The sequence below is a fragment of the Nuphar pumila genome, chromosome 12, assembly GCF_984573655.1.
Source record: "Nuphar pumila chromosome 12, dmNupPumi1.hap1.1, whole genome shotgun sequence".
NCBI lineage: Eukaryota > Viridiplantae > Streptophyta > Magnoliopsida > Nymphaeales > Nymphaeaceae > Nuphar > Nuphar pumila.
In genome coordinates, this window is record NC_143260.1 from 98,331,455 (window position 1) to 98,352,927 (window position 21,473).

At 36.6% G+C, this 21,473-nt stretch overlaps 1 protein-coding gene across 3 annotated transcripts in view; it reads left to right on the top strand.

Annotated features, from left to right (window-relative positions):
• Positions 1 to 21,473, top strand: part of LOC149821280 (uncharacterized) — a 76,281-nt gene that overhangs the window by 37,674 nt on the left and 17,134 nt on the right. For 2 of the 3 annotated variants that reach the window (XM_089982131.1, XM_089982132.1), the window contains 13 exons: positions 312 to 521; positions 600 to 713; positions 835 to 916; positions 993 to 1,052; positions 1,130 to 1,182; positions 1,269 to 1,435; positions 12,338 to 12,542; positions 13,209 to 13,266; positions 13,355 to 13,411; positions 13,508 to 13,753; positions 14,555 to 14,616; positions 14,747 to 14,803; positions 14,933 to 15,026. In XM_089982131.1, coding sequence (XP_089838257.1) covers positions 312 to 521; positions 600 to 713; positions 835 to 916; positions 993 to 1,052; positions 1,130 to 1,182; positions 1,269 to 1,435; positions 12,338 to 12,542; positions 13,209 to 13,266; positions 13,355 to 13,411; positions 13,508 to 13,753; positions 14,555 to 14,616; positions 14,747 to 14,803; positions 14,933 to 15,026 — 1,465 coding nt within the window. The remainder of the gene's footprint in view (positions 1 to 311; positions 522 to 599; positions 714 to 834; positions 917 to 992; positions 1,053 to 1,129; positions 1,183 to 1,268; positions 1,436 to 12,337; positions 12,543 to 13,208; positions 13,267 to 13,354; positions 13,412 to 13,507; positions 13,754 to 14,554; positions 14,617 to 14,746; positions 14,804 to 14,932; positions 15,027 to 21,473) is intronic. The other variant, XR_016426405.1, reaches the window with a different exon arrangement.

Consider the following 21,473-nt stretch of genomic DNA (forward strand, 5'->3'; position numbering starts at 1 on the left):
AAAAAATCTTTGGCCTTGTGTAGTACCCAAAAAATCATATACTCTGAAAAGAATCAGTAGCAGGTCTTGTTTGCTTTCAGATGAAGGTGTCCATTTAATTTCGTCAGACTCATAATGTGGTTAATTTCTGATGAATCTTAAACTGCTACAATATGAAAAATTATTTTGTCCGTGTTTATATATCTTTCTTCATTCTGCCCACTAACTAACATCATTGAATGTAGCTTTAACCGTGCTGATTTTGTTATGTCTTGAATTAAACATGCACTTTTCTTTTATTTTAATTTTTTAATGTAGTGGATGCTTTTCAGGCCATCACTGTCAATTAAGATATCTGGCCCCAGACATGGTGCATCCACCATGCAGTTGGAGCAGGCCAATGATCCTCAAATTACAGTGGAGAGAGATGAACAGAAAAAGATCAAGCTAAGATTTTCAATGAAGACGCCTAGTCCCAAGGATATGGTTCCCATCTTTGGATTACAAAAGACAAATAATTCTCACGATGTGATCAAAGAGAAGTTTGTATTTGTTTGCAGTGTGATTCTTTTAAATGAAAAAACATTATTTTTCTCTTGTTCAAGATAATGGTGGTGCAGGTCACCAGAATTGGTCAAGTCATGTGATTGGAAAGAATTTGATCCTAAAGATAGTGCTGCCATCTCCGCAATGCTACCCATGAACAGCCATATAGTTTGCAAGAAGAAGAAAAAGTTGGTTTCCTGTCCTTTAGTTGGGTTTGGTCCCTGTTCTCTGTATTGGCATGCTAGAAAACCATATTGTCCCAATTAGGTGCTAGATTGTTTCTACAGCTAGTTCTTGACTTTTTTTCAGGGATACCAGTTTGCATAAATTAGTCTTCATGTCAAATGGACTGCCTGATGGAACTGAATTAGCATATTATATCAGGGGACAGGTCAGTTGCTTCTTAAATTTCATATGATGTACTCTTTTGAATGTGGCAGTCTCCAATTTGTTCTCATTTTCAACAGAAATTGCTTGAGGGATATAAGCAAGGAAATGGTATAGTTTGTAGCTGCTGTAACACTGAGGTGAGATTGTGTGCCATGTATCACTCAAGTATATGCAAGGTTGTTTCGTTTCTGAGCTTCTAAATTCTGCTGAGCAGGTTAGCCCTTCTCAGTTTGAAGCTCATGCTGGATGGGCATCAAGGCGCCAACCGTGAGTGTTATTGAAACTATATGGCTTAACTGTATTTATAATTGGCAGTCCTTTGACAATGAACTTTTCGCTATGGGATTTTGCAGTTATCACTATATCTGTACTCCCAGTGGACTTTCGCTTCATGAAATTTGTGTTTCCTTGTCAAAAGGTCGGAAGGTCACTGCTAGGTACAATGATGACCTCTGTACCATGTGTGGGGATAGTGGAGACCTTCTCCTTTGCGATGGATGTCCTAGGGCCTTTCATGCAGGTTTACTATCCTCCTTTTTTTTTTCAAGTTTCCTCATTTATCCTATTTTATTTTGAAAATTTTGAACGTGTCACATGAAGGTTGTCTTATTTTCCCTTTTTAGAGAGTCTTCAGATCTGTTGCCTTATTTTTCCTTTTTAGAGGATCTTCAGATCTGTTGCTTTGAGCTTACTTATCTGCTTATTTGTGTGTCAAGGCTCAACCAAACAAGTCAGGAAGGCTTGTTCAACTAGTGCTCAAGATCTAATAACCAAATTCTTCATTAAATGATTGGAGATATTCACTTATTACTATTGAATACAATGTTGGAATATATGTAGTTATTGAAATGAAATGGGGATCTTCGAAACACGAGCTTAGATTAACAAGGGCAAGTGTCAAGAATGACACTAAAGCATAACCCTTAAAAAGGGTATAACTGGAAACAAAATAAAAATAAAAATGTATTCTTTATTGATATGAAAAACCAATTGCTTAAGAAGCATTGGAATGAAATACAAGAGGGGCTGCACCCCTTTATATACACAATTGAAAGAGGACTCAATAGAGCTGTTGGGCACAGTCCAACAGCTCTATTGCTAGTCAAGTCTGGACAGGACTTGACTAGCAAGAGTCATTCTAGTTCAAACTGAACTAGATGACATAAAGACAAAAAATAAAAATAAAGGAAAAAAATTACAGAAAAGAAAGAAATGAAAAATGTATTTATATATATATAAAAATATAATATTATTATATATACATATATGTACAGTTTTACATTTTAACACTCCCCCTCAAACTTACGGTACAATGAGCGAAAGTTTGTCTAAGAGAAAGTGAAATCGGGGAGCAGCGAGAGGCTTTGTAAAGAAGTCTGCTAACTGATATTCTGAAGTGACATATTGTAACGACCCCAATCCAGACCCTTTTAAAAATGCGGATTTTTTTTTTCTAAAGAGTTGCAGAAACCTTCCCAGAGATCTGGGGTCCTCACAGTTCCACTTTCCATTGGATAACCCATCCACCACAAACGAAGTTGCAATTATCATCCATATCAACCAACTAAAACTCTTTTATTAATGAGTAATAAAATTTCAAAGACAAGGTTTTCTTCAACTGAAAGTAAAGTAACAATTGCAGAATTTAAAAGAACTGAAAGACAAAAGAAAGAGCCACAATATCCTCTACTGAAGCTGACAGGTCCAAGTATAACTCATCCATCCCCAGATGCATGTCCAACTTCACTGTTCACCATTTCCTGTGAAAAACCAACAAAGTAGGTGTCAACCGAAATTCTGAGCATAACTACTTCTAAAGAAACCAGATGAGAGAAAGAACATGGATAAAATTTCATGCAGTGATTTGAGTGAGTGCAGATATAAAATTTTCAACATCTAAATTTCCATAACTACCAATGATTTCATTTACTCACCAATCAATAACAGTAAACAGTGTCATATATCAACAACTAAATAACCAACCTTTCAGCATGATTTCACGAAGTAAAGCGTATGCTACCACCAAATGATGTCATGATATCAAGAATGATTCAAACATGCATGATCTAATGCATAACAGAAAAATGCATGATTATGTGCAATGCATGATTTCTTCTGTTATCTTTCATTTAAGTTTCATCTTTCCATATGCATGCCCTATTAGATGCACACATCTTTAAGTTCCTCTTTTTAATTACCGTGGCCCGCGGATACACCAAACGGGTACAAACCCCGAGGTCAAGTAGGTTCCCAGGGTAGCTTAACACACAATTTGTATTTTATTACTGGGTTCCAACTTAGCCCTCGACCGATATCAGGAAATAACACCATCCATCGGAACATTAGACCTCCACATCTAATGTCGGGGACACAAGGGACACCCCACGCCCACAAGTGCCACTTCCTTGGTACCATAAACTCACAGCTGTGACTAACACACCACTCCCGGGTAAAGTGCCAGATTCTCCCTAAAACCGTGGCCAGGAGAAGAACCTCAATATCGGGTTCAGGGGCAACAACGCACACGGAGTTTTTGTATCCTCACAGTCTCCCCAAGACCGGATATCCAAGATTCTCATACTCCAGATGAGATATCCCAGAATGTATATTACACTGTTCTTATTCTTTATTTATATTTAAAGTTCATTCTTTAAGTTTGCAACACTATATGCAAAAGTAAAGTGAAAACCCTGCATCCTCCCTTGCAGGGACCCATTCGGGACTCCAGCCCGTGTAAACACATAGAACAGTGTAGTAAAGTGCCAAACCATCTTATGTGGTTTAAGTGATGCTGTTAAAAACATAAATAAAAGAAAACCCACCCCACGGCACTCCAGGCCGATGATGGTCAAATTTGGCCATCGGTGCATCACATAATAAAACCATAACAGTATTTCCTTTATAACACTAAGCCAAAGTGCCAAACAACATACATCTTCATGCAAATATAAACCCAAACATATGCATGTCATAATTCATTCATATGCATTTTCAACATGTGTGTGTTACCTACATCACATATGGGTCTTAACCAATCCATGGTTTCTTTAAGTGTGTGAGTGTACATGTACCATTTCAAGAAGAATTATCAATAATTGGATCATGCTCACATTCTTATCATGTATACACTTGTACCAAAGCAATACATTTTAACAAAAAATCAACTATTTCCCATGTTACAAATTCTACAGCACAAGCACCGATGCCCCGGTACCTTTAAACCCGTAAGCACACAACCATTAAGTTTAAAGTTATCTTTAGATTTATCTTTCAATGTGCATAAATTATCAGCTCCAAATACCCGCCTCGGGTATCTAATCCATCTTGTCCATTCGGCAAGGCATGTGTCTAAATTTCTCATAAGCAATTAGAGAATTACAGCCCATTGATTCCTTAGAGAGTATGCCATCCCGATTACAAAAGTTTTTAAGAGCATGGTTATATACCCCTTCCTCAATACCCACACATATTCCAGAATTTACACATTTATGCAGTCACAAACTATTTCAGAATACAAGTATTTTACTAGGCAACTAACCTTTCAAGCGTACGACTCATTCATACATTTGAAACAGTAGACATGCATCATAGCAGGGTTTTGAATACAAGGGAAAAGTAGTACAATATGCATCTGATTACCCAATACCATGTGTAGTTAATTTCAGAGTCTTTGCCTCTTACAGTCTTAATAAATCCCTGACCTAAATGAATATATTTTTATATAGATCTGTGACCATTAAGGTTTCATTTGCTCAACAAAATCTCAATACGCCCGAAGCATTATAGTAGTGTAAAGGTAAAGAGTTCTGACTTAATTACATTAGATAGATACAGATGACAATTATTCATTCAGCCAGCATATTCAATTCTTTCTAATACTACATGCTAATTTTATACACCTATCCTACTGTATGAACAGGGATGACCCCAGTTCTCAGACTATTCAATAATAGGATGCTATCTTGCGGCTAAATCCAAACCAAGCAATCCTGGTAATAAGAAAACTGATCACTTTCTACACAAGTTAATCCTCATAACTAAATTAATGAATCAAAAGATTATGATAAATATTTGACCAGCATCTGCAAATACAATCTGCCTTAAATCTAGACATATTTACACAGTTTACCACATAAAACCCGAAATCACTTACCACAAGGTCTCAAGGGATATGATGGAGAAAAAGAAGAAGAAGGAACTGCTCTAAATGAAATACAGAAGTCGGTATGCTATTTCAACCCATATGCCAACAGTCTAGATCATTGAGAGAAAAATCCAAATACACCTCCAGAAAACAGAGTTTGAATACTTAGTGGAAAAGAAACAACCGTAATGAAAGTTACTACTATAACGGCATACAAAGATTACAAGGATATCCCCGAGAAAGATTATGTTAGTATACAAATGTAACAAAACCAAATCACCAGCGAATCTGACAGTATGTCATTACAAGAATTTATAACACAGCTAGGAAAAGATCTACACAAGTCGAGGTACAGGCCAGCTCCCAGCTAACTGGGTCAGCTGGGCCTGCTATGGCCTGGTTCAAAAGGTGCACAACACCCAAAATAAACAGACTTTGGTTTCCTCTTTCCCTTTAGTATTTAGGTTATTGGGTCCCAAAACAGAAATCACCCAAAAATTGGGGTTATCCATTTCAAAGAATCGGAAATCCCACGAATGGGGCTAGTCCGATACCACAGCCAAACCCCAAATCGTTTGGGCTAGGAATTTTTGCAACGTAGGGTTAGGTAAGAAAAATCCCCAAATCGATTTGGGATGAACTTTGCTACAGTTTAGGGTTAGGTACAGTGAATCCCCAAATCGTTTGGGTTTTCGAAATGGGGAAACAACCTAATCCCCGAATCCTCCCCTCAATCCACCCATGGAATCGAACCCACGTTCGATTCCTCACCCCGAGTCCAAGAAGTACCGTACCTGATTCCGATGGGTTTCCCGGCGATCGAAGGCTGGGGACGCGAAGGTAGGGCCGCGATTGACACTCCTTGTTGCTGTCGCGACAGGGGGGGTACTCGCTGCAGTCGCTGATGGCTGCTGGTTGCCGCAGCTCGCCGGCGAACTCCTCCTCTCCGATACACACTGACAGAGAGAGAGAGAGAGACGGGGGAAAAGAGATGGGGGAGGAGAGAGTGCCCGAGTGAAGAGGGAAAACCCCCCTCTCCACTCCTTTTATCGGCCCTCTCCATGCCGAGATGGGAGGAGTTGGTTACGCATTGCGTAACCCCCTCCTGCCCCCCTTTCCTTTTCTGTAACAAACCTATCGGGCAACCCTTATCGGGTTGCCCTTTTCTTTAAAAAAGCTGTTACACAGGGGCGCGGCTCGGGTCCGGACCCGAGACCTGTAACCCGGCCCCAATCGATATGGATCCACAAGTGGATCCAAATGGATCCACTGTGGATCCTCGAATTAAATTAGATTTTTTTTTTTAATTTAAAATTTTTATTTATTCATTATTATCATTAAATCAAGGTTTCAAATGAATAAATCCTAATTACCCCCCCTTTATGGGTCCTGGATCCGTAATGTGGATCTAGGCCCAACTTGAAAAATTTGAGATATTTTCAAATAAGAAATCTCGGGTTTTACACATATGGCAGATCAATTATCCCGTGTAGATATTCCTCTCTGACGTAGTGACAATCCATTTCGATGTGTTTGGTGCGTTCGTGGAATGTTCTGTTACTGACAATGTAGATCGCGCTTTTGTTGTCACAACACATTTGTGAAGCCTTTGTTGCTTCAGCTCCCATGTCGCAAGCAGTCGTCGGAGCCAAACTATTTCCATGGTCGTGGTTGCCATGGCTCTGTATTCAACTTCGGTGGATGAGAGAGATACCTTCTGCTGCTTTTTACACCTCCACGAGATTAATGATTCCCCTAAAAAGACACAAAAGCCAGTGGTTGAGTGTCTGTTATTGGGATCACTTCCCCAATCAGCATCAGTATATGCAATTAAATCAAGTGAAGAGGAGGAAGATAAGAAAAGTCCTCGTGAAAGAGAGGACTTGATGTATCTGATAATACGCATGATTGCTCCCATATGAACAGAAGTAGGAGCATGTTGAAATTGACTTGCTTTATGAACAACATGTGCTATATCTGGTCTGGTAATGGATAGATAGGAAAGTGCCCCGACAAGCTGTCTGTAAGGAGTAGGGTCTGCAAGAAGTTCCCCATCATCAATCTTCATTTTAACATTAACAACTTCTGGAGTGTCAACTTTCTTATCATCAGTAATACCAGACCTGAAAACAATATCAAAAACAAATTTAGTCTGAGATAATAAATATCCTCTAGGAGAATAAGCAACTTCAATGCCTAAAAAGTATCTCAACAAGCCTAAATCAGTCATTTCAAAATGAGATTTAAGAAGTGTTTTAATTGTTTCAACTCCCTGTTTATCGCTTTCGGTGATGATCATATCATCCACATAGAGAAGAAGCACAATGATCCCTACATCAGAATTCTTAATAAACAAAGCAGTGTCAGTTAAACAGAATTGAAAACCAATATCAATCATAACACGACTAAACCTATCATACCAAGCTTTTGGTGCTTGTTTAAGTCCATAAAGAGTTTTTTCTAAGCGAAGGACTTTACCCTTAGGAATACTTAGACCAGGAGGGGGTTCCATATATACTTCTTCAACTAGCTTTCCATTTAAAAAAACATTTTTGACATCCATTTGAAAAATAGACCATTTTTTGATAGAAGCTAAGGCAATTAAGGTTCGGACAGTAGTCATACGAGCCACTGGAGCAAAGGTTTCTTCATAATCAATCCCATATTCTTGGGCATAACCTTTGGCTACTAAACAGGCTTTATATCTTTCAAGAGTACCATCACTCTTGGTTTTAATTTTATAAACCCATCGACATCCTATAGTTTTCTTCCCTGGAGGAAGATCTTGAATATTATATGTAGAAGCCTTTTCAAGTGCATCTAATTCAGCTTTCATGGCTTCTATCCATTTGATATCATTTTTTGCTTGAAAATATGTGGATGGTTCTTCATATGAGTGAATTAATGCAATAACTGCCCTATATGTGGGTGAGAAAGACTCGTATGATACAAACTTTCCTGGAGGCCTCGAGATTCGGGATGATTGTCTAGTTGGAATGTTAGAATATTTCTCAAGTGCACATGGAGGATTAGACTCTTGTCGCCTGGAATATTGAATACTAGTATCTCTATGAACTTCTTCATTTTCAACATTAAGATCAATAATTCTTTGATCATCATCAAAGTTACAGTCAAGGTCATATTCATCAGATGTTGATGTTAGATCTAGCAAAAAGGAGTACTCAGTGACGTCTTTTAATTTTCTAAAATCAAAGAAGCTCTCCTTTTCAAGAAAGGAAACATTTCTAGACACATATAGTTTATTATTTTTGAAGTCAAAACATCTATAACCTTTCTGGTTTTCAGCATATCCTAAAAAGGCACAGGGAATCGCACAAGTGGAAAGTTTATCATTTTTGTCAGTAAATATGAAACATTTGCACCCAAATATTCTTAGTCTAGAGTAGTCTGGAGAAATGTTCATAAGTTTTTCAATGGGAGTGATATTTTGTAACGAAGAAGATGACATCCTATTAATGAGATAGGTGGCAGTTAAGGCAGCTTCTGCCCAAAAGTCTTTCGGGACTTGATTTGCTATTAATAAAGTCCTAGTGGTTTCTATAATATGGCGATGTTTTCGTTCTGCCAGTCCATTTTGTTGAGGTGTATAAGGACAAGATCTTTGATGTGTGATGCCATGCAATTTAAGATAATTTTGAAAATCTGTGGATAAAAACTCTCCCCCTGAATTTGTGCGAAAAATAGTAATATCATTTTGAAACTTGTTTTTAACCATATTATGAAAAGTTTGAAAGTATGAAAATACTTCAGACTTATGTTTGAGAAAGTACATCCACGTATGTTGGGAGAAATCATCGACAAAAATAACATAGTAAACAAATCCTTCTTTAAAAATTACTGGTGCAGGACCCCAAACATCCGAGTGTATTAATTCAAGTAGTCTTGAAGAGAAAAAGGTTCTGTTCTGAAATGGTAATCTTTTTATTTTACCGAGAATACAATCTTTACAATCAAATGATTCAGAGTTACAAAATCTCCCTAGATTTGGAAAATGTTGGATTTTGGCTATATGTGGGTGACTAAGTCTCTTATGCCACAGTTTCAACTCTATTTTTTGAATATTATAACAAAAAGCTTTCTTCGGCATTTCCAAAAAATCCATGTAATAGAGTCCTCCTTCTCTATGGCCTTCCCCAATCAGCTTGCCTGACTGGCGATCCTGTACCCAACAACCATGAGAAGAAAAAAAAATATTACACCCATAATCAGAAATTTGAGATATAGATAAAAGATTTAAATTTAATTTGGGAACATGTCTAATTTCTAGAATAATTTTTTTTTTGTTTTATAAATTTTTTCAAAATTTCCTATTTCTTCTATTTCAAGAGAAGTCCCATCAGCAGTAAAGACCTTTGACACACTTGTTTTATTTTTAACACATTTGGATAGACTTTGATTATTTGGGGTCATATGAAAAGATGCATCAGAGTCAAGAAGCCAAGAAATTTTACCTAGATCAGAAAAAGATGAGCCTGCTGCGCCGGTTGAAGCTTCAGATGAGGAAGAGACACCTTTGATGAGAGGCTGAAGAATCTCCATTAGTTGGGCCAGGGAAACTGGTGCATCCTGATCTTTAGGATCCGATCCAGCAATTGCAACTCTTTTTTCTCTTAGCTCCTTAAGTTTGGGACATTGTGGCCTGTAGTGTCTCGGTTCATGACAGTGATGACAAATAACTTTCTTCTTATCATAGTCACCATTTTGTCGGTTAAAGTGAGGAGACCTATATGATCGAACATGATTCTCTGGTCTAGACACGGCTAAAACGGAATCATCTTCAATTTTTAAAGAAACTTTCCGGAGACGATTTTCTTCCATTGTTAACTCTTCAATAGTTTCAACAATAGAAGGAATTTTTCCCCGGTGAAGTAGGGCCGATTTAGTGGTTTCAAATTCCGGCCTTAATCCAGTGATAAACTGGTAAAAATGTTCAACATCGAGTTGTTTCTGACGAAGCTCGATGTCTTCGGCACAATGCCACTTTGGTTCTAAAAGAGAAAGTTCTTCCCAAAGTTCAGACAACCCATTGTAATATTCACGAATAGTTTTGTCTCCTTGTGTCATCATTCGAACTTTTTCTTGGAGGTTGCACACGTGTGCAAGTGCAATATCTTTAAGGGAATACATATTCTTAAGGTATGATCAAATTTGGCAAGATTTGAGCATTTTTTAATGTCAACGTTATTGATAAGCCATGACATTATCTTCGCATGAGATATTCTTCATTCTTTCCATTTCTTCTCGTATGAGGCAATAGCCTTGATTTTCTCTTCTTCCGATAGAGGGACCTCTTTATCTCCCTCCTTTTTAGTAAGAGATAGCTTAGGTTCCGAATCAGAACCATCCACAATCCCCCATAAGCCTTTTCCCCATATATGGTGCTTCATGATTGAAGCCCATGTTACATAGTTCGTATCGCTTAGTTTCATAGGCATGATGGTGACTTTATCATTGTCATCCATCGATTACAAGGAGAGAAAGAATAGGGATAGAAGAGAAACAAGAAGGAAAATGAAAAAGAAAGAAAAAAAAAACAATACAACAAGATGTGAAATCTTCTCCAATGAAGTGATAAAACACTTCTCTTCAAGTGGCGAACACTTTTGCAAACGGGCACGGAAACCGATGCAACTTTTCCTCAAGATTTAGTACTTCCGCGGCTCTGGTACCATGAAATGAAATGGGGATCTTCGAAACACGAGCTTAGATTAACAAGGGCAAGTGTCAAGAATGACACTAAAGCATAACCCTTAAAAAGGGTATAACTGGAAACAAAATAAAAATAAAAATGTATTCTTTATTGATATGAAAAACCAATTGCTTAAGAAGCATTGGAATGAAATACAAGAGGGGCTGCACCCCTTTATATACACAACTGAAAGAGGACTCAATAGAGCTGTTGAACACAGTCCAACAGCTCTATTGCTAGTCAAGTCTGGACTGGACTTGACTAGCAACAGTCATTCTAGTTCAAACTGAACTAGATGACATAAAGACAAAAAATAAAAATAAAGGAAAAAAATTACAGAAAAGAAAGAAATGAAAAATGTATTTATATATATATAATAATATAATATTATTATATATACATATATGTACAGTTTTACATTTTAACAGTTATCATGTTTGATTTGAGAGCATTGAAAAAAAGGCTTATCCATTTAGAATAGTTTGTGATAATTTGAACAATTTCAGTTGCAAAACGTGTTCACATCTGTTGTTGGGAATTCAGTCATGCTGTTTTTACTTATCATTTGTCACTTTTAAAATGGATAAATTAGGTACATGTAAATTGTTCTAGTTGATGATATATATTACTTTGAACACTTAGAAATATTATGATCTTTGATGTCTAAGAGTCCAAAAAAAGAAAAGCATGTAGTAGTGTAAACTGTTGGTCAAATATACGTTCTAGAAATTTCTTGTCATTTGAGAGATATAATGGATTGATGGTTTTGAATTTGTTAGGCTAACTAAAATATGGTTTCTGTCAGTACCTGTGTCATAAGGAAACCAGTGATATTCTTTTGATATACATAGTTTATAACAAGGGATGATCCTATGTGCAAGTATATAGGGATGGAAGCTGGTGGAATTGGCAGTTTGGAACTTTGGAGAGACTTTTCCTCTACAATATCCATCCTTGACATAGCTGACAACCCTTTCTTGAGAAGAACGCCCAAATATGACCCTATGTGATGGATATAGGCATCTAAGGACATTTTCTTTTAGCAACATAATTTTAAAATAGTCAGCATTTTTAATTGCTTATGCCAGAAATAGATATTTACCAGTATAAACTTAGTTAATTGTCATTTTGTATGGGACATATCCTTGTATTGATATTATTAAATGTGTAGCAGGTGGGAGATCAACTGCTATATGCAAGTAGCACATGAGAAACATGGATACTTCATATATAACTTATAACAGCATTTAGCAAATAAGCATGCAGCATTCAACTAATTTGGGCTCCATCCATGTGGATTCAACTAACCAAACATGCAGCCAACCTCTCCCTTCTAATTTCAAATCATTGCTATCTTTTGTTCTTGTGCATCCTCGGATCCATCTATAATTTATATGCAATACTCCTGATTAGCTGCTTCTGACTATTTCTGGTCATCATTTTAGCCTCAGATTGCTGATGGAATATATATCCATGCTGAACATCTTATATTTATATCCTTGTATTTACTTGGTTGCAGGCTTTTTCTTTATCATGATGTCAAATTGTTTACCTGTTTGGTTCCTTAGGTTGTCTGGAAGAACAGAGAATTCCGGAAGAAAGTTGGTATTGCCCATATTGCAAAGATAAGGCTGTGCATGGACACACGGCAGTTTCTGGGGAATCACAATCAAATGCCTTGCCCAACCTTGAAACAAAGAAGCACATTACCATTCGATGCAAACGTGTTATTAAAGCACCAATAACTGAAATCGGCGGATGTGTTATCTGCAGGTACATCAGAAAAGCCATCAGATGCTTATATTTCATTCCTGTATCCCATCAGGTTTATTAGAACACATCCTTTCCATCTTAATAAGGATGTTATGAACTTTTGATTGTACATGAACATGTCGATTACTTGGCCAGCCAGGTCTTGTGAGGTTTGGGGTTCAAGTTGTCACAATGGCTGAGACTAAAACCAAAAGTGGTTCACCTCTACTCAAGCTGAAGCCTGAGTCTTGAGCTCCAGGGCTGCAGTTATCTTGGATGGGCTTAACTGAGCCTATCATGGACCTTTGGCAACTGAGGCCAACTGGAATCTGGTTGTTCGAGTCTGACTCTCTTAGTCTGTATGAACTTGGGCTCCATTGCATAAATTTGATGGAGTCTGTGCTTGAGTTCATTAAATTCCTGTTGGAGCATGACTTTCTTAGTCATGTCTGGATAAATCCATCTGAGCCTCAATCGTAGCTGAGTTCCAGTTTCCAAACTGCGCTTATTGGTAAACTGTGTCTGTGTTATTGTTGCTCAATGGTGTTATTTATGGGGGTGAATTAGAAATTCTTCTACCTTGCCCGTATTACTTTCTGTCGCTTTTGTTTTTGTAATTATTACTTGTTCCTCCGCAAACTTCTATGCGGCTGTTGTTCTCAAATTTCTCAACAAGTTTTTATTCAGGTGTCATAATTTCAGCAAGGGGAAATTTGGTGGATGGACAGTAATTCTTTGTGATCAAGTAAGCTTCTACATATGATGAAGTGTTTTGCTCAACTTTGCGAACCTTGTTATAACATATCTGATGCTTTGATTTCTTTACTTTGTAGTGTGAGAAGGAGTTCCATGTTGGCTGTTTGAGGGATTCTGGCTTGTGTGACCTAAAGGTGTTGGCAGGCTGGTCCCTTTGCATTGTGAGGTTGCAGATTCTAATATCTTGCCAGTATATGCTGTTACGATTGATATTAATTCCTTTGCTGCAGGCATTACCAAAGGAAAAATGGTTCTGCAGTGGAGCTTGCAGTAATATTCATTCTACTCTTAACCAGTTAATAGCCAGTGGACCAGGGATGCTTCCTGATTCAGTTTCAAGTATTATAGCCAGAAAGTATGAAGAAAAGGGCTTGACTCTGGATGTTGGGAATAATGTGAAATGGCGACTTCTTAGTGGGAGAATTGTTTCTCCCAATAGCAGAATGCTTCTTTCCAGAGCTGCTGCTATCTTTAGAGTAAGTTTTCTTCGATTCAAACTTTGGATTCTGCACTATTGACTTGGATGAAGTCAGCTTCACTCCTTTCATCTAGTCATAATGGATCCTTTGTCCTCTTTTTTGTCAAGAACTTTGTCAACGGCAAAGGAGTTTCCTAAGGTGAACAGTCCCTTCCCCTTAGTCCAAAGTCAACTGAACCATCTGTGCAATCTGTATAACTATGGTGCTGCTCTGCTATATTTGCCGACTACTTTTCATATATTGATAAAAACAGGGGAACATAAACCTTTATTCCTTCCATAAACTCTTTTCCCTCTCCTTTTTCTTAACTATAATGGTAGCTGTCCCTACTTCAGTTTTTTATGCTATAGAAGGGCATGGAAGCAATTAAGAAAAAAATATTTGGCCAATATATAACAATAGCGTTGGAAAAGGTAGCTTCTACTATCAATTTCCATATATCATTGTAGATGTGGGAGTGGGACTGCTTGTTTGGATTTTCATAAGGGGTTTTTGGTGGAAATTCTGTAGTTCAAGAAGTGTTAGAAATATCTTGCTTTCTGTGGCTCTAGTTATCTCGAACTGTGTAACACTAGTTTCAAGGAAAGATTGACGGCATGTTCTGCTTGTAATCATCTGTTGGGTCCAAGTTGTTGTGCTTGAGATCTCATCAAATGATCACTATATTACTTCATTTACATCTTTCTTAGTTCTGTATTTGTTTTCTCTGAATCAAGTTCACGAAGAACACGTCTATTGCACCTTGTTCACGTGTTCTTGCAAAAGTTGTGTCCCATTGTATTTTTTGTATTTACACAGGATTGTTTTGATCCTATCATTGAAACATCGGGCCGTGACCTGATACCATCAATGGTCTATGGGTAAGCTAATCTTTTATTGCATGATACATCTTAGCTCCTTATAGCATTTCTTTTTCCTTTTCATGTGCAAATATTATCTATCTATGTTTGCTTGTGGATCTGAGCTTTTCGTTTGTGGAACATTTTGCAGGAGAAACATAGGGGGACGAGAATTTGGGGGAATGTTTTGTGCAGTTCTGATTGTAAAGTTAGTATCAATTTCTTGGATATTGAACCTATTCTGCAGTCTGCTAGCATATTTTGTGTCACTTGCTTTACATAAACTAATCCCAAAGTTTTTAAAATTGTTATTTTGTCTCTCTCTTTCTCTCTGCAGCTCAGTAGTTGTATCAGCTGGAGTTCTCAGAATTTTTGGTCAGGAGGTTGCAGAACTCCCTTTAGTTGCAACAAGTCGAGAAAATCAAGGACAGGTAAATTTCATTCTTGGGCAAGAAGGGCATGCTCTTTTATTTGCCTGGGAGGATTGATTACCCTAATATTTTAGCTTCCTGCCCAAGTGTTTTGTTTCATTGCCATTTCTCAGTACTCATATGCCTTGTTTTGGAGATGACTTCCTTCAGTCAGAAATATGAATCCTTGAATTAAGTCTTGCTTTGTTTCTATAAACTTGCACTCATGGGTTTCTAATATGGTTGTACAAGCTAATAATGATGAGGGTGCATGTTTTGCCCTCAATGCATACAATGGAGAAAAAAATCAAGGGAAAAGGAAAAGAACAAAGATTGAGACTAAAGGAGAAGAAAAAGAAGAAAGATCAAAGAGGGATAAAATAGGATTGTCTGAAACCAGCCATGTTTCATTCCAATTACTTGATATTTTTCTTATAAATGCACATAAATAAGATGAGAAATAAGTCACATAAATGACCGTGCCACAACCAACAGTCCATCTCAAATTGCTGCAAGGATATTTTTCGTGCACATCTTGGAAATTTTTCATAAACATTTGCTTTTCCTACTTACTAGGTGAGTCCATATGAAATTGGTCTTGGGATCTAATACGTGCAATGAAGACAATAGGAGTAATCTTATCCCTGAAGAATTGATAGTCTGAAATTGTTGACTGATGGCAATCTGAGTACCCTCGATTAAGGGAGTTGGATCCAGGTTTTGGCCCATCTCCCTATCCGTGGATCTTTGCAGAGATCCTGGCATTCACACACCCTAAAGTAGTCTAATGTTACTGTTTCATCTCCTTTGACAAAATATATGATTTTATTCAATTGGAGGGATTACTTTCTTCATGCATCATATTTGCATAAACGCAAATGGATAACATTTTGGCGACAACTTTCTTAATCTTGTAACTTTTATTAGTAAGTATCTAAGTGGGTCTTGTTAAATAATATATAGCATCCTAGGCTAACTAGGAATTGTTTTTCTTTTTAGCTTAGTTAGAATATGATTTTCTTCTTTTTTAACCTTTTTGACTAGTCTACATTTGACTTAGTAAAAAAGTAAAAGAGCCGTGGCTCTATTTAGAGCCGTTGGGAGCCCAACGACTCTCTCTTCTACCCTCTCTTAATGTAATATAAATATGGGGCTTTGCCCCCTTACAATGTATGTTTTTTAAGGGTGATTCCCAACCAATAATATATTTTTTCTTTCTTGTTGTTATATACCTTTTTTGGGGTATTTTGTATGAACCTCTGTGGTTCTTGTGAATGATCTTTCTCGACATTTTGGTTGGAGCCATTTGAAGTTTCGATTGGTGATGATCCAAGAACTCATCTTCTTACATGGTATTAGAGCTTGGTGATCAAGCTAAGTTTATTTTTGATGTATCGGGAAACATGCCATTCAAAGTTTGAAAAAGAAGTGTTCTTTTCAAGTGTATGTGAAATCATGATCGTGTAAAAGCTTGGAAGATCCCTCATACTCGTTATCGGTGGTGGAGTACTCATTATCCTCTCTTTCATCTCTTCTCTTCTTCTTCTCTATTATTCTTCTTCTTTTTAAACCTTGTAAAATGGATGACAATGATAATGTCACTGTTAAACCATTAAGCTCAACGACTCTAACTATATTACATGGGCTTCAATTATGAAGTACCTTATATGAGAAAAGGGGTTGTGGGGATTAGTTGATGGGACCGATTTGAAACCTAAGCTAATCCTTACGAAAGTAGAAGGTGAGAAAGAAATCCATCTTACAAAGGTTGAGAAAAAACAAAGTCATTACCACTTACGAAAAAAGGTGGAAGGAATGGAGAATGAGACATGCCAAGATTATGTCTTGGCTCATTAGTAGTGTCAATATAAAAAACTGTTCAAGTCTTACAAAATTTGAACATGCAAACGATGCTTGGGACTATCTTAAGAGAATGTATTCTCTTAAAGACATTGCACATGTGTGCAACTTAAAAGACCAAGTACAAAATATGGTTCAAGGGGACAAGCGCATTAGAGAGTACTATAATAGCTTGTCCGAATCATGGGAAAAGTTGACTCTTCTTGAACCAAAGTGACATTGTCCATAAGACATAGAACTCCGTCAAAACCAAATAAATGCGGATCATTTTTTCAATTTATTAGTGGATTAAGATCAAAATTTTAATAAATCAAATCCGTTCTTGTTCATCGAGGAAAGGTTCCTTCAATAGAAGATACAATAGAAGAATTAAGCATGGAAGAGAATAGTCTTAAGAAGAGAATCTCCAAGTGTGATGATGACTCGGTTCTAGTCGTATCTAGACCGAAAAACTATGTCCGTACATACAAACTTCCACACTATGAGAGGATAAATGATGAGAAACAAGGAAATGAATTTGAAAAAAAGAAAGTCATTTGTTACTATTGCCGAGAACCGGAACATGTAAAAACTTATTGTCCAAAATTGAAGAAATCATATAAAAAGGTTGCCTCAGTTGGACCTCCACAAGAATCAAGTGAACCATCCATTGGAAACATGTTCTTAACACAATTAGTGGAGGCACTTCAACCTCTGCTCAAAGGAGCATCTTCATCCACTTGAGCCGCAATCTCTTCTGTCGCCATCTCTGATCCCGGTAAATCTCTTTGGCTCCTTAACTCAGGTGTCTCTTTTTATATGACACCAAACATTGATATGTTATCCGAATGTCATAACTCAAATGGGTCAAATGTTTTTACTGTTGATAGAATATCTCTTTAAATCAAAGAAATAAAAAATTTTGAAAATATTTCTCAAAACTTAAAAAGATTTTGGATTCTACAAATTAGATATATTTCTAAACTTAACCTAAATCTTTTATCTGTCTCTCAATTATCTGACCATGGATGTAATGTTTCTTTCTCCTCTCATGGTTGTCGAGTGCAGGATCACCAGTCAGGAAAGCTGATTGAGGAAGGCCATAGAAAAGGAGGCTTATATTACATGGATTTTTTTAAAATACCCAAGAATACATTATGTTAATGTTCAGAAAATGGATTTGAATCTATGGTACAAGAGGCTTGGCCATCCTAGTGTATCCAAGATTTAGTTTTTTTCAAAAATGGATTTTTTTTGTAATTTTCAAACCTTTACATGTGAAAAATGTATTCTTGGTAAAATGAAGAGATTATCTTTTCAAGAAAGAACCTTTGTCTCTTCTCGATCACTTGAGTTAATACATTTGGATGTGTGGGGACCCACACCTGTTGTATCAGAAGGTGGTTTTATGTATTATGTAATTCTCGTAGATGATTTTACAAGACATACTTGGATCTATTTTCTTAAGCATAAATCCGAAGTGTTCTCACACTTTCAAATATTTCATAATCTAGTCAAAAATCAATTTAAGAATGATATTTCAATCTTTTGCACCGATTCAGGGGGAGAGTTTTTATCAAAAGAATTTAAAGATTATTTGAATCTATACTGTATTACACATCAAAGATGATGTCCCTATACCCTTCAACAAAATGGTTTAGCAGAAAGAAAGCATAGGCATATTATAGAAACGACAAGAACTTTACTCATTACACATCAATTACCAATGATTTTTTGGGCCGAAGCCACTTTAACTGCAGTTTATTTTATTAACATAATGCCATCCTCTTTATTAAACAATATATCTCCTGTTGAAAAACTTTTCAAACAAATTTCAGATTATTCTAGGTTAAGGGTTTTTTGGTGCAAGTGTTTTGTTTTTTATGACGAAAATGACAAACTCTCTCCTCGTGCTATTCCTTGTATTTTTTTAGGATATGCAAATCACCAAAAAGGCTATAGATGTTTTGACCTTAAAACTAAAAAGTTATATGTGTCCAGAAATGTATCTTTTTTAGAAAAAGAAAGTTTTTTTGAAAGTGAGAACTCTAAGGAAATAGATGAGTATTCTTTTTTATTGGACTTAGTTTCAAAGATTGATGAAGGTAATATTAATGAAAGTCAAGAAGATCAAAATGACATGACAAGTACAAAATCATTTAGTGATAATCAAGATTGTATTTAATACTCTAGGCGGGACAATTTAGAACAACCACGTGCTCTCGAAAAATATACTAAAGAACAGGAACAAGTATCAACTACAAAGTCGTCTAGAGTATCAAAAGTCCCTGAAAAAATTGTATCATATGAGTCTTTTTCACCAAGGTATCAAACCTCCATTGCCTTAATACACTCCTACATGGAGCCTTCTAACTATGCTGGAGCAAAGGAACAATCTGAATGGGTGAAAGCAATGACAATAAAATTAAAAGCCTTATAAAAGACAAATACCTTGACTATTCAAGATATTTCGCCAGACAAAAAGCCTATAGGTTGTCGATGGGTGTATAAAGTTAAAACCAAGAGTGTCGACACTCTTAAGAGGTTTAAAGCCCGATTAGTTGCCAAAGGCTATTTCCAAGAGTACGAAATAGACTATGAAGAGACCTTTGCTCCAGTCGCTAGAATGACCACAATTAGGATCTTAATAGCTCTTGGCTCTGTAAAGAAATGACATATATATCAAATGGATATCAAGAATGCATTTATCAATGAAAGCTTCGTCGGAGAAGTGTATATGGAACCACCATCTGACATCAATATTCTTAAAGGAAAAACTCTTCGTTTAAATAAGGCTTTGTATAGTCTTAAGCAAGCCCCAAAAGCTTGTTATGACAAATTTAGTCAAGTTATGTTTGATTTTGGTTTTCAATATTGTCTTACTGATACAACTTTGTTTGTTAAGAATTCTGATGAGGTATTATTATTCTTCTCCTCTATGTAAACGACATGATCATCACTGGAAGTGATAAATAGGGAGTTGACAACATTAAAAAATTTCTCAAAATACACTTTGAAATGAGTGATTTGGGTTTTTTAAAATTCTTTCTTGGTATAGAAGTTGCTTATTTCTCTAGAGGCTATTTGCTAACTCAATCTAAATTTGCTCTAGATATTGTTGACAGGTCTGGTATCTGAGATAAAAAACAGGTCAACACTCTCGAAGTTGTAAATATTAAAAGGATATTGATGACGAAGAACCACTTGAAAATCCAACACCTTACAGACAACTTGTCGGGGCACTGTCAATTTCAGCATGCTCCTACCGCTGTTCATATGGGAGCTATTTTACGTATTATTAGATATATTAAAACTTTCATTTTTCGCTGACTTTTCTTATCTACTTCTTCCTAAGATTTAATTGCTTATACTGATGCAGATTGGGGAGGCGATCCCAATGATCGACACTCAACTACTGGTTTCTGTGTATTTTTAGGTGAATCATTGATCTCTTGGAGGTGCAAGAAGCAACAAAACATCTTCCTCTCTTCAACTGAAGCCGAGTACAGAGCTATGGTTACAACCACTATGAAAGTAATCTGGCTAAGGCGCTTGCTTCATGACATGAGTATTCAAAGTACAGGAGCATTCTGACTATGGTGCGACAACAAAAGTTCTATTTACATTGCCAACAACTGGACATTCTACGAATGAATCAAGCATATCGAGATGGATTGTCACTATGTACGAGAGTAATTTCTACACGACACCATTGATCTTCCCTATGTTTCTTCAAAATATCAACTGGCTGATTTCTTTACCAAACCTCTCGCTGCTCTTCGATTTTACTTTCTCTTTGACAAACTTTTGGTTATCTAACTGTAAGTTTGAGGGGGAGTGTTAAATAATATAGAACATCCTAGGCTAACTAGGAATTGTTTTTCTTTTTAGCTTAGTTAGAATAGGATTTTCTTCTTTTTTATTTTTTACTTTTTTAACCTTTTTAACTAGTCAACATTTGACATAGTAAAAAAGTAAAAGAGTCGTTGGGCTCCCAACAACTCTAAATAGAGTTGTTGGGAGCCCAACGATTCTCTTCTACCCTCTCTCAATGTAATATAAATATGGGGCTTTGCCCCCTTACAATGTATGTTTTTTAAGGGTGATTCCCAATTAATAATATATATTTTCTTTCTTGTTGTTGTATACCCTTGTTTGGGTATTTTGTATGAACCTTTGTGGTTCTTGTGAATGATCTTTCTCGACATTTTGGTTGGAGCCATTTGAAGTTTCTATTGGTGATGATCCAAGAACTCATCTTCTTACATGTCTAATTCCTTGAGATCAAATAATTATTTAAGATGTTCCTGTAATAAAATGGTGGTCTTCCACAAAAGTACGATAAACCTTCAAAGGAGTGTCTATTGGAGACACTTCAAGCACAACCCATAAAAGGGTAAAAATGAAAGAACACACTAAAATAATAAATCTGTATTTCTTCACAAGAAATGCTTAAGAAGCATTAATACAATGTGGAGGGAGATCACCCCTATTTATAGGGGTGGGAGAGAGATAAAGGAAAGCTCTTTTAGAGCTCTCCTTGAGAGTAGTCCAACGACTCTAAATATAGCCGTTGGACTAGGTCCAACGACTATATCCTAGTCAAGTCCTAGTTGGGACTTGACTAGA